This window comes from Phlebotomus argentipes, unplaced genomic scaffold (genome assembly GCF_947086385.1).
Source record: "Phlebotomus argentipes unplaced genomic scaffold, Phlebotomus argentipes genome assembly scaffold_4, whole genome shotgun sequence".
Taxonomy (NCBI): Eukaryota; Metazoa; Arthropoda; class Insecta; order Diptera; family Psychodidae; genus Phlebotomus; species Phlebotomus argentipes.
Window position 1 is genome coordinate 8,903,416 of NW_026776174.1, and position 11,538 is coordinate 8,914,953.

Below are 11,538 nucleotides of genomic sequence, written 5' to 3' on the forward strand. Positions count from 1 at the left end.
TCCGGAAGTCTATTTGAGAAGTTTTTCAAGTTGTCTGGATCGCTGCAGACCGCGACTGAAGGGAGATCCGCGGAGGTCCATTGGTTCAGACGTCCAGACATCATATCAGCTACATTTGTGAGTTACTTTCTAAAGTCTAAAGGCCGCCTTGGCTCTTCTGCAGGATTTGGGCAAAGCGGTTCGTGATCAAGAGGGAGGTGTCAATAAACCTGTCCACGCAATTCGAGAGGCAGGATTCGGTCTTCCCATCTAGCTTGTTGCTGGGCTTGTCCACGCACTTGTCCCAGCAGATATCGTTGAACTCGTGAATCTGGAAATGTGGATACGAAGTTATGAAATTTCCGGAAGCGCCCCAAAACACAAGTATCCACTTACCTGGGCATTTACTTGTGCTCTCTGTCGTTCTATCTGCAGGAAGTCTTGCAGTTCAGCGTCTCCCGCTTTCGAGCCAGACGATGAGTCAAAATCACTCATTTTTCAAGTATATTTTGCAATGAAAACTGATGAAAACCGCGAGGAAAATGTTGTAATTTTGAGGTTAAGGGGAAATACTTGCAGAAACACTTCAACAGCAAAAGAGTTGTCAAAGTTGTCAAAAATCAAAACAATGCAGGGATAAAAATGAGGAATTTCGCGAAGAATTAGCATAAAAATGTGTGCACAAAGCACAAAGGAGTGTGAATATTGCCATCGGGAGGTGAACTCCTCGAGTAATAGGCTGATTCAGGAGTTGTGCGGCCACAACAAGTGCCGAAGGTGTTTCATCCAGGAGAAGGATGGATGCCAAATTTGTGATGAGGAATCCCGGAAATCCACACAGGTTTCGAGAGTGACCAGTGCTCCGTGCAAAATGAAGACCGCCTGGGCGCAGATGATGACAGCAAATGGAGAGCCAGAGGAAGGAATTGTCCAGGAGGAGAACGGGGAAAAGTCAATGGATTCTGAGGCTCTGCAGATTGATACGGACTTGGAGGAGACGGAGACTCCACCGGATGAGGACACCCAAGAGGAAAACGCAGAGTCTCCACCTGTTGTCGCAAGTGTATTTCGTGAGCCAAAGAAGAGGTCGAAATTCGTCATTCCCAAACATGTGAAGAGAATTGAGGAGCAGAGATTTGAGTGCACAATTTGCCAGAGGCAGTTCTCCAGTCGCCAGCAATGTGTATACCATTCGTACTGTGATACTTCCATCAAGAAGCCCCACGAGTGTTCCCAATGCGGTCTTGCGTTTGTGACTCTCAACCATCTTCAGTATCACATGGAATCTCACGAGGAGAACAATCTGCGGTGTTCGCTGTGCAGCAAGCAATTCAACAGATCTCAGAGCCTGCAGAAGCATCTGAAAGTGCACAAGGCGGAGCACGAGCACAAGTGTTCCAGGTGCAATATGAGCTTCCCCTTCCGGTTCCAGTTGAAGCAGCACGAATTCAGGCATGAGAACATCCGACCGTACAAATGCACAATTTGCCCGAGGGCGTTTACTTTGAAGGAGAACCTCAAGAAGCACTTTTTGGTGCACAGCAAGGAGAAGAGGTTTTCTTGTGAAGACTGTGGAAAGAAATTCAGCCGAAATACCACGCTGAAGGTGCACAGAAACACTCACTCGAAGAAGCGCCTCTTTGGGCCCTGTTCGTCGTGCGGGAAGACATTTGTGGACTCGCGTAGCTTCGCCAGACATCTCTTGAGTCACAACACAACGCTGAATTATAGCTGTTCCCTGTGCAACGCCACGTTCAAGAGGAAAGACAACCTTCGGCGACACGTGAGAATCATCCATCCTGAGGAGAGCCTCCAGGAGACACTTCAGAAGTCAACAAAAGCTGTACAGGAAGATGAGGAGCAAATAGCAGCTGTGAATTTCCCGCCAGGAAGAACTTGCAGTGTGATAAGATTCACAGGAAATATCCCACCATCTATTCCTGAGCCTGCAGCTGAGACTGAAGATGTTCCCGACGAGTGTGCAATTAATGAGGAGCCCGAGAGGATTCCCGAAGTGACTGAGAAACCACCAAAGCCAAAGAAACCCTTCGATCCACTCGAGATATACCGAAAAATTCTCTGCCCCAGTCGAGATGATGAGGATGAGGATCCAGCTCCTGATCTGAATCTCAAGAAGACCTCTCAGGAGAGCAGTTTAGTTCATTGGCGCAAGAGAACGTCCCTCAACTTCACACAGAATGCAAGGCGAAAAGACTGATTCAAGGTGGGTTTATTTTAGTAGAAACACTCACCTTGACTCCCTGCCAATTCTGAACAATTTTTCTACTTTCCCCCGCAGATTGTCAAAGTGGTTGTCAGGCTGAGATGTTTTCTGCAATCTCAGAGTGTGCTAAAGACTGGCGAGAGGTCCTTGAGGTCGTTGCTCAAGCCTCAGTCGATGAGAGGAGGAAGTTCTCCTGGATTTGGCCGTCAGAAGAATGTGTCGAGAATTTGCAGAGGAGTCTCAAAACGTGTGGAATATCGTGTCTTCTCAGCATTGGCTGCGGATCAGGACTGTTTGAGTGGATCATTCAGGAGAGTTGTGGTAAGTGCTTCATTGTTATATCTCTGTGAAAGTGTTTTGGAGACATTTTTCAACATTTGACAGGGATTAAAGTGTCAGGACTGGAATTGGATAACTCCTGGTGGACTTCACCCTATGCTCCTGCTACTTTCATTCCCCTCCACTTTACTGTCACCCCAATTACTGCAGATTTCCTGAAGAAATGCGCCCCAAACGATCGATTTGCCCTCATATTCTGCTACTTTAACAACGGTTTGGCCTTCTGGGATTATCTAGAGCACTTCCACGGGGATTTTGTGATAATAGCCGGTCCGAAAGCAGGAGTAGGAATTCACACTGATCCAACTCCGTACGCTCTCTCAACGGAAAATGCCCCCAAAGAGAAAGCGTGGACATTGAAGACGATAATCGACGTTGCAGATGGATTGAACATCATAGCGATTTATGAAAGGAAGCGAAATCCATAAATTTGATCACCTTTTTCGACTGAATAGAATACTTATTGATACTCAAATTGGCTCATTTGGTGAAATTGTCGAGTGATTTTGCAAAGTGAAACTATATTCCGTCTCGATCAATTAATTTATTAAAAATTTTTTTTCTTAATGTTGCGCCGTGAGATAAGTGACTTACAGTGCTATTAGAAACTACAATTTTATAATTTTAAATATTTCAACATCATCCCTATTGCTACACTGTCTTGTCTTACATGATTTATAACTTTATGAGATATATTACCTTAGTAATTAATTACAGATCATTTAATAATATGAGAAAAAATGTCTTGCAGAGTATATGTTTCTGTCATATATAGTGTTAATTGTCTAAATGCACTTATATTTACACGTAAAACAACATATTTATCTTTATAAAAACAAATTGGCGCGTAAATATTACGCGAGAATAAAGCTAGAGAGGTCGAAGTGTGACAGAGGGGATCGTCCAAGGCACTGAACCCTTCTCTAGGTTCTCAGCCATTATCTGTAGGCTTTCTCGTCGTAGATCACGTAAGGCTGGCCATTGTGGGAGGTGCCCTGTGGCTGCTGGGCCTGCTGGGAGGGCGGCGGAGGTTGTTGCTGTGGGAAAGCATAGGGAACGCGGCCCATTGTGGAGAACGCTGGCCTGATCTGACTGAGATTCGCGTGGCTCTGTGCCACGACGGAATGCGGAGGTGGCAGCTTGTGCGGCAGTGTGGCGTAGCTCTGGGCGTAGGGGGGAACGGCGTAGAGGGCAGGGCCCGGAGCACCCTTGAAGCTCATCTGAACACTTCCGGGACCCATTGGCATAGGCGGAATTCCCATTGGCATGGGTCCGCGGTAGGGAGCGCTGCTCATTCTCAGACGCACGATGCAGATTATGATGATCAGGATCGCGATGAAAGCCACGACGCCTCCCACAATCCCTATTATCAAGGTGTCGTCATTATTCATGGGCGCTTGCTTCATCTGTGGAGGCTTCGTCTTCAACTTTGGCGCAGCTTTGGTTGGGGCCAGACTCCAGATGATCTCTGGCTCAGTAGTTGTTGTCATTATGGCGCGAGGAGTCGAGCTGGAAGTCAAGAGTACCATTGTGGGTCTTGGAGTTGTTGTGGGAAGACGTCTGGGATCACACGTGAGTTCATCATCCCCAACTTCAATCAGGAGTCGATCCTGAAGATACTCAGGCGTTTGGCACTTGAGACCGGCCATGCTAGTTCCCGGAATCCATCTCCTGAGAGCTCGAGCATTGCAATCGCAGTGGATTGGATTGCTGTCTAAACCCGTGAGAGTCAAGCTATTCCTTCGGTCTTCGAGGGCTGTGAGGAGTTGAGGCGATAGGACGGGAATTCGAGATCCTGTGATGTCTAGCGTTAAGTGTGAGGATCGAGGAACGGGGAAAAGTAAGGCTGGCGGAAGGGAAGATAAAGAAGTGTTCTTGAGTTTGATGTTGAGGTCCTGAGCTTTGAGGCCAGCCAAGGTGCCTGAAGAGATACTCCTGAGCCTGTATCCTCTGATCCCCAGTTCTTTAAGTCTTGGATGCAGGGATGGTTGGATCTGATCGCTGCCCACGGCGGCATCTTTCACCTCAATATCCAAGGTCTCGAGACCAGGCAGTGCCTCTAGGATCCCTTGAACATCCAAATAGCCCAATCTTGGGTAGTTGTAGGCTCGCAATTTGGACAGATTTGGCAGGTCTTTGAAAGCGTTCTTCTCAATCCGGCTGCAATGATTAAGATTGGCAATTGATAGGGACTTTAGCATCTCCAGATTGTCCAGATCTCCATGTGCTATGGTCTCGAAGGAGTTATTGGACAAGTCCAGATACTGCAGAGAGTTCAGCGTTGGCCAGATCTTCGACACACTCTTCATATCCTGGAGTTTATTCCCTGAGAGATCGAGATTCTCGAGAAGAGTAGCCCTGCTAAAGACTCTCTCATTGACGCTTGTGATGTGATTCATTGAGATGTTGAGCACTTGCAAGAAGGGTGTTTCCAGTGACGAGATTTCCTTAATGCCCGTTCCGGCTAAATTCAAATGCCTGACTGTCTTAGGTTCGCTCAGGATGTTTGAGATGGCCTCTTCGGTGAGGGGATTGTAGGAGAGATCCAGTTCCTTGATGTTCACCATTATGCTGTCATCTCCGGGGATGTGTTTGAGCTTGTTCTGACTTAGGTTGACAGAAGAGACGAAGAAGTACTGTCTCTGGAGTGACTTTAGAGGAGCCACTTCGAAATTATTCCTCGCCAAATTAATATTCTCCAGCATGTGAAGCTTTCCTCTCTCGAAGATGGTCTCTGGCAGTTCAGATAAGTTGTTTCCTTCGAGGTTCAGGTTCTCAAGTCGCACCAGACCCTCAAAAGTGCGATCTCCTATCCTTTCCAGCCTGTTGTCACTAAGATCAATGATCTGCAGTTGTGTGGAGTTGTGGAAGGACATCTCACTGAGGGTATCAATGGAGTTTCTAGCTATTAAGAGGCTCCTGAGTCGCGGAAGTCTGGCAAAGTCCAGCTCTTCGATATTCTTCAGCAGATTTCCGGATAAATTGATCAGTTCCAGATACTGCAGATTTCCTATCAATTCAGACACGAAGAACTTGAGCTTGTTGTTGGAGATGTCCAGCTTCCTGAGGCGAGCATGGATTCTGAAGGCAGACGGGAAGAGGTAGATGATTTGATTTTGGGATATGTCCAGCTCCTCAAGACTAGTTCCTGTATTGAAAATCTCGCCCTTGAAGGCGCTCAGCTGGTTTCCCCTGAGAGACAGCCTCTGGATACTCATGATGTTGACAAAGGACGATGGTCTGATGGTCATTATGTTGTTATCTGATAAATCAATGGATGTAATATTCCGCAGATTGGAGAAAGTTCCTTCCTGAATCTCCTGAATGGCGTTATTTTGTAGATTTACAACTCTGAGATCGGGATTATTGGCCAAGAGTTCGATTGGAAGTATCTTTAGACCTGCTCGACTGAGATCCAGACTTCGTAGTTTCTTCAGTGGCTGCAGGAGAGTGTGAGGAAGAGGTCCTAGATGAGGATTTCCACTCAGATTCAGGTGAGTGAGACCAGGAAGTCCACTGAATGCATTTCTGGGAATATCCACGATATTATTCTCACTGAGATCCAGCTTGAGGAGATGAGTGAGGGCAAGAGGAGTGCTTCCAATGCTGGCAATCTTATTCTGGGCCAATCTTAAATCTTGCAGAGCCTCCTCGAGTCCCACGAAGATGTCCGCACTGATGCCGATTAGAGAATTGCCTGACAAGTCCAGGTAAATGAGGTTCTTGAACATCTGGAAGCTGGCTGGCGGAAGCTCACGGATGACATTGCGAGAAAGGGACATGTACCGGATATCTTCGGGCTGGATTGATCCCAGAATGTCCGAGGAGAGTGCAGCGACGCGATTGAAGTCCAGGTAGAGATTTGAGAGTCTTGGGAGTCGACCGAGAGCGCTTCCAGGGATGAGGAGAATATTGTTGTCTCTGATGATGAGTGTTTGTAGAGCATCCAAGCCTTCCAAGGCGTCATCCTCAATCTGAAATATGCAGACACACCGGTTAACATGTATAAGAGATGTTTTGGTGGCATTGTTTTACCGTTCTAAGTGCATTGAGACTGACATCCAAGAATTTGAGAGATCGCAGATCCCTAAACGTTCCCGGAGCGATTGAAGTGATCCCATTACGGCTGACGTCGAGTATTTGTAGACCTTTCACCTGAGCCAGGTGCGAGCTGTCCAGACTGGTGATCATATTGGCAGACAGATTGAGAACCTTCACATTCTCCACTTCTCTGAGAGACACTGACGGGAAGTTTGTGATGAAATTCTCGGACAGATCGAGCTTTTGGAGTGTAGAGGCGCCCAAGAAAACATCACTATTCATTCGCGAGAGCCGATTGCCGGCCAGGTAGATCTCCTTGATGTTGCTGAGGCCGGAGAAAGCGTTTCCCTCAATGTGACCAATGCGATTGTATCTGAGATCGACTCTCTCCAGGTTCGATTGGGCTGCGAATGCTTCTGTCCTGAGGGAGGCGATGTTGTTGCCACGCAGTGAGATGAACTTGAGTGCTGCTGGTCCATTCAGTGACATGGATGGGACACTGGATAAGCTGTTGCGATCGAGATAGAACTCCTGAAAGGCATAGAAAGAGATTTTCGTGTGACCAATTCAGTCGTTACATAATTAATTGTGCGCACCGTTAGAGATCTTGCGAGATATATTCACCGTGGGATTCTGACTATTGTTGCTACCACGGTGAAAATCATTCAGCCCAGAGTTCAAGATCACGATCATGTCTTGCAACAGTGATCAAGTGATAGAAACTCAATATTGCTCAATCTCATCCGCATGTGCAATAAATCACCCAATTTGCGCTGCATCAGACTTTCTATCTAGCTAATTTCCGCGAAAAACCTTCCGCCAAGATATTTGATCTCAATTCGCGCCAGGGGATCTCTCGTGATCGTGTCTGTGGGGTAATATTTACGATTTGCGTGTGGAAATTGATGGACAAAGTGTTGTACAACTTCCTCCAGAAGAATCTCTTGGGAAACTCGTCTCGTGAGATTGCCAGTGAATTATTTGTCCGGGAAGCCTGCGGTTTGATTTCCAAGCCAAGGAATTTGGGTTTTAGGGTCAAGGATTAAGCAGAGCGGTTGAGAGGTTGAGTGTGCAATTTATGGTGCCACAAATTGCAGGGAAGAAGAGTGAAAAGATCGTGCCACAAGTCTTTTCTATAGCAGTCAAGCGACGATTCCTCCTCGACGCAGTGATAATCAATTTTTATGCATCGCTGAAGTGAGGAAGAAACTCGATGATGCCACTACTTTTCACTCATGTACCCATCATCCACTCTTGACCATTGCAATTGCGACAGCCAAATGACTACTATTATTTTATTTATTTAAGCATCTCGCCAGTTGTGATGGAGCGAAGAGAGACGTGAAGAATGGTGGAAGAATATGCGGTTACAATAAGTTGTTGATTTTAGACGCGCTGTGTGGAATGAATGAGAGAATAAAGCCTCTCACTCGCACTCATAATCGCCACAATCACAATTCTCAATATTGCTAATAGAATATATAAATAACGTGGAGCATCCGTTACTTTGAGTTTCTTCATCTTCTATTCGCGACTCTCTTTTTTTCCTCCTTTCTCAGCCATCTTTTCACCTTTTGCCGATGCGGAGAAAAAGTCTTTTGTGCCATCTGGCTCTCGGCTCAGGTGTGATGATCAGAGGGGCTCTGCAGACCTCCCAGCCATTGGAAATCTATTAAGCCTCTTTGCCAGCACAATTCCACCGTCATTGCGCGAGACCACGAGACGCGCAAGACGCAAGAGATGCGTCTGCAAATGGATCAGTGGTGGGACGATCATTAGATGTGCGGCAACAATGGGCCCAGCAGGTGAATTCAGGTGAGCTCAACACCTTCGGAAACAATTTATCGTGTCTTCGAGCGAAGGTCAAAAGCAGGATGCTGGAGCTCAAATTCAATAAATCGTAAAATCTCTCGGATTCCACAGGGTCATAAATGGCTGAGTGGCCAGCGGAGTGTAGCAGCTCGGCATCATCTGGCATTCTCGCCACGGAGAAAGAGAAGTTCTCTCCGGGCGCATTTGAATAACGTGGCTGATTTGGCTCGAGAATGTGGGTCACACTATGGCAAATTTCAAAGCAATCTCCAAGACAGAGAGAGTGATACACAAAAGGTGATCCGGGCTATTGTGAGTGGAGATTTGTAGGGTTGATCAGTGTGAGAATTTCAAGCACGACTTGCAAACTCTTTCCCCTTGGGATTGTGCTGAGAGAAAATGGATAAACCCTTTGGGTGAGAATAGTTAATAAATTTCTTGCTAGACACTTTTCATGCTTTTCATTCACCGTGAATCCTCGCGGCGTCTCCGCCAAAGTGTCGATGGAGAAAATGTTGTGGCACTTCTCAATAAATAGCTAACAAATTGTCGGCCGTTAACTGGGCAAATTGTTTATTGTAACGTGACGGTGAATTTGTGTGCATTCAGGAGAGCCATATGTACACACTGTTGAGGTATAAGAATCTGCACGAGAGTGCTTTTGCTCTTTCACGGCTCCTGATTAATTTGCTCGATGATCTTCAATGGTGAAAACTGTGGGAGGTTTTTTTCTGTTTTTCCCCTCGATTGACCGTCTGTTTCTTCTTTCCCTTTGTAAATTGATATTCTTGGCAAAACACTCTCTGGCAATTATTCCGATAGAGACACACTGGAGCAAGACGGACGGGGAATTTTGTATTGCACGTTAAACCAGTTTTTCAGTAAATGGAAAAAGGGAGAGATTTCTCAACATTTATGGCTCCCCGAGAAATCAGCCAGAGTCTGTTTCCTTATAGAGCGCACACACAGCCGCATCCGGAAACTCACCTGAAGTTTCTCGCATCCTTTGAGGATGCCCTCCTCGATGGCCTTTATCTTGTTGCCAGACAAGTCCAGGACGCGGAGATTCGCGAGCGTGTGAAACTCCGACGTGGAGAAGATGGGATTCAGTGAGTCGCCCAGCAGATTGTCGTTGAGGTGGAGTTCCGTGAGTGTCTCCTGGATTCCTGCGAATGCCTTATCCGGCAGCCGACGGATGGAGTTGTGTGAGTAGTCGAGATTCCTCAGGGGGAGGCTCGATGTGGCGAAAGCCTAGAAAATCCAGAGAGTTGCAGTGAAATGTTGAGGGCAATTTTGACGGAGGCTACAATTAAATTGTCTGATTGGAATCACACGTGAATTCCTTCCTCGCTTTCGTGCTTCTGGGCCTGCCCGAGAAATGAGCAGAGGCTGATATTTAGTGATGCACACCCAAAGAGATATATTAAATTGAGTGTGATAGTGAAGAGAGTGCAATCACAGCAAATAGAAATTCCTGCCGCACAGCGAATAGGCAGAGTTGACGGTGATTAAGATAAGAGATTGCAGGCGTAATCTCTGCCATTATCTCGCACTCGCTTTCATGCATACAGAGTCTGTGCTCGATTTGAGAGGAGTGCGATTTAACCGCGAAACGATCATTTAGCCGCTGTATCTTATCGCAATCTAGCAAACCCACACGCCGCCGAGGCCAGCTCTGTGGGTGAATGAATGCATAAACGGCAGAATTGTGAAATTTCCTCGGCGGAATACTAAGCATTTTGCCCATTGTAACGAGTAAACGTCGAATTTATGTCAATTTACCCTGCAATTTTCCCGCCCAGCTGAGAGGCGAGCGCGCATTGCGAAAAAAGCAAGTCCGGTCGCTTTTAATTGATTTCCACAAAGAGTGCATCTCACGAGAAATTCCAACAGCCATGGCATTTTTCCGCCGCCCGAGAAAGGATGGCAAAAGAGCATCAAATCATAGGCCAAGACAACATCATAACTCAGTGGTGATCTGGGATGGAATTAAAGTGCAATAGCACGCTATTGAGTGGTAAATTGCACTTGATCACACCGATCGTATATTGATCATGAGTGAAATTGGATAAATCATTTTGCCTATTGCCTTTATGCCGAGCGACGTGATACAATGCCGGCCTCGCGGATGCGCCCGTTTCCAGCACGAGAGGAGGTGGGAGACGATAAATCATAGCCGGACGACCACGCATCGGATTACCTGGCTCGGGAGCGCCTGCTGGCCACTGAAGCGCTGCGAGAAGGCGATAATTGGGGCTCCAACCGGCAGCACCGGCGACTCGCCCGGGAACACGACGCGGTCGCAGTCCATCGCCACGGCCGAGAGGGCCCCATTCAGCCCCAAGGGCTCCAGCTTGCACCTGTGGGTGGAATTAGGCACCTTTAATCCTCCTGCAATAGCAACTTTGCATATCTGCTTCTGATGCATGCGCTTGACCCCGAATGGAATTTGCGGGAAAAAGTATGGCAATTTATTGGCGGAAAACGCCTTGTTTCTCGACCAAATCAGCAGATTTACGAGACTTCCTTAATTAAATCAACACACACTCCAAGATGAGATAGTATTTTAGTTTAAGTTTTAGTCTAATTTATGCCATAGAGTGGGAAGATTCTGTGAAATGTCTGTAGCATTTTCATCTCAAACATTCTCTTTCACATCTCATAAATTTGGAAGCAGCAAATATCCATAATTTCATGCTCGATCTTTGAGACATTTTTATATTAGAGCTTCTCAAAATGTATACGTAAATTTTATCTTTTCACCCACTTCTTATGCACATATTAAGTGATATTTCTGAAAAAAACAGTTGCATGCAACTCAGGATTTTGTACGGAATCATAGTGCTGATCCTATTCATACTGCTGATGACTGTAATTAATTCCTTCAGTGCAAACATGAGTGCGTTAGCGCTTTTCCTTCCAGCAACAGTTTCTTTTCAGCAATTTTGCTTTCTCGGTCTAACACCATCTCGCTAAATCTCTCACCTGCAGGGAAATCTGAGTGCTGGACTGAGCTCTGGACAGGGCTTCCATGCTGTTGCGAGTCCGATCGCGAGGAGCACCAGCAATTGATGCAGGTGAGTCATTTCTGCAATGCAAAAAGAAAACAATTGAGGTGGGCTGACGGAGGCAGAAAGAGCGAA

At 46.5% G+C, this 11,538-nt stretch overlaps 4 protein-coding genes across 4 annotated transcripts; 2 read left to right on the top strand and 2 right to left on the bottom strand.

The window, feature by feature from the left end:
- Positions 1-119: 119 nt before the first annotated feature.
- LOC132258749 (mitochondrial import inner membrane translocase subunit Tim8) lies at positions 120-572 on the bottom strand. Its single transcript, XM_059756206.1, has 2 exons — positions 376-572; positions 120-310 (listed from the first exon to the last, which is right to left on the bottom strand). The coding sequence occupies exons 1-2, from the start codon at positions 472-474 to the stop codon at positions 137-139; spliced, it is 273 nt and encodes a 90-aa protein (XP_059612189.1). The 5' UTR covers positions 475-572; the 3' UTR covers positions 120-136.
- Positions 573-621: 49 nt separating this feature from the next.
- Positions 622-2,381, top strand: LOC132258748 (zinc finger protein 391-like). The gene is made up of 2 exons (XM_059756205.1): positions 622-2,203; positions 2,279-2,381. Exon 1 carries the CDS (start codon positions 653-655, stop codon positions 2,195-2,197), a length of 1,545 nt encoding a protein of 514 aa, XP_059612188.1. The 5' UTR covers positions 622-652; the 3' UTR covers positions 2,198-2,203; positions 2,279-2,381.
- LOC132258429 (uncharacterized) lies at positions 2,305-2,970 on the top strand. Its single transcript, XM_059755756.1, has 2 exons — positions 2,305-2,524; positions 2,588-2,970. Exons 1-2 carry the CDS (start codon positions 2,305-2,307, stop codon positions 2,968-2,970), a joined length of 603 nt encoding a protein of 200 aa, XP_059611739.1.
- Positions 2,971-2,984: 14 nt separating this feature from the next.
- LOC132258746 (chaoptin) lies at positions 2,985-11,538 on the bottom strand. The gene is made up of 5 exons (XM_059756203.1): positions 11,381-11,538; positions 10,596-10,755; positions 9,383-9,646; positions 6,578-7,114; positions 2,985-6,516 (listed from the first exon to the last, which is right to left on the bottom strand). Exons 1-5 carry the CDS (start codon positions 11,479-11,481, stop codon positions 3,481-3,483), a joined length of 4,098 nt encoding a protein of 1,365 aa, XP_059612186.1. The 5' UTR covers positions 11,482-11,538; the 3' UTR covers positions 2,985-3,480.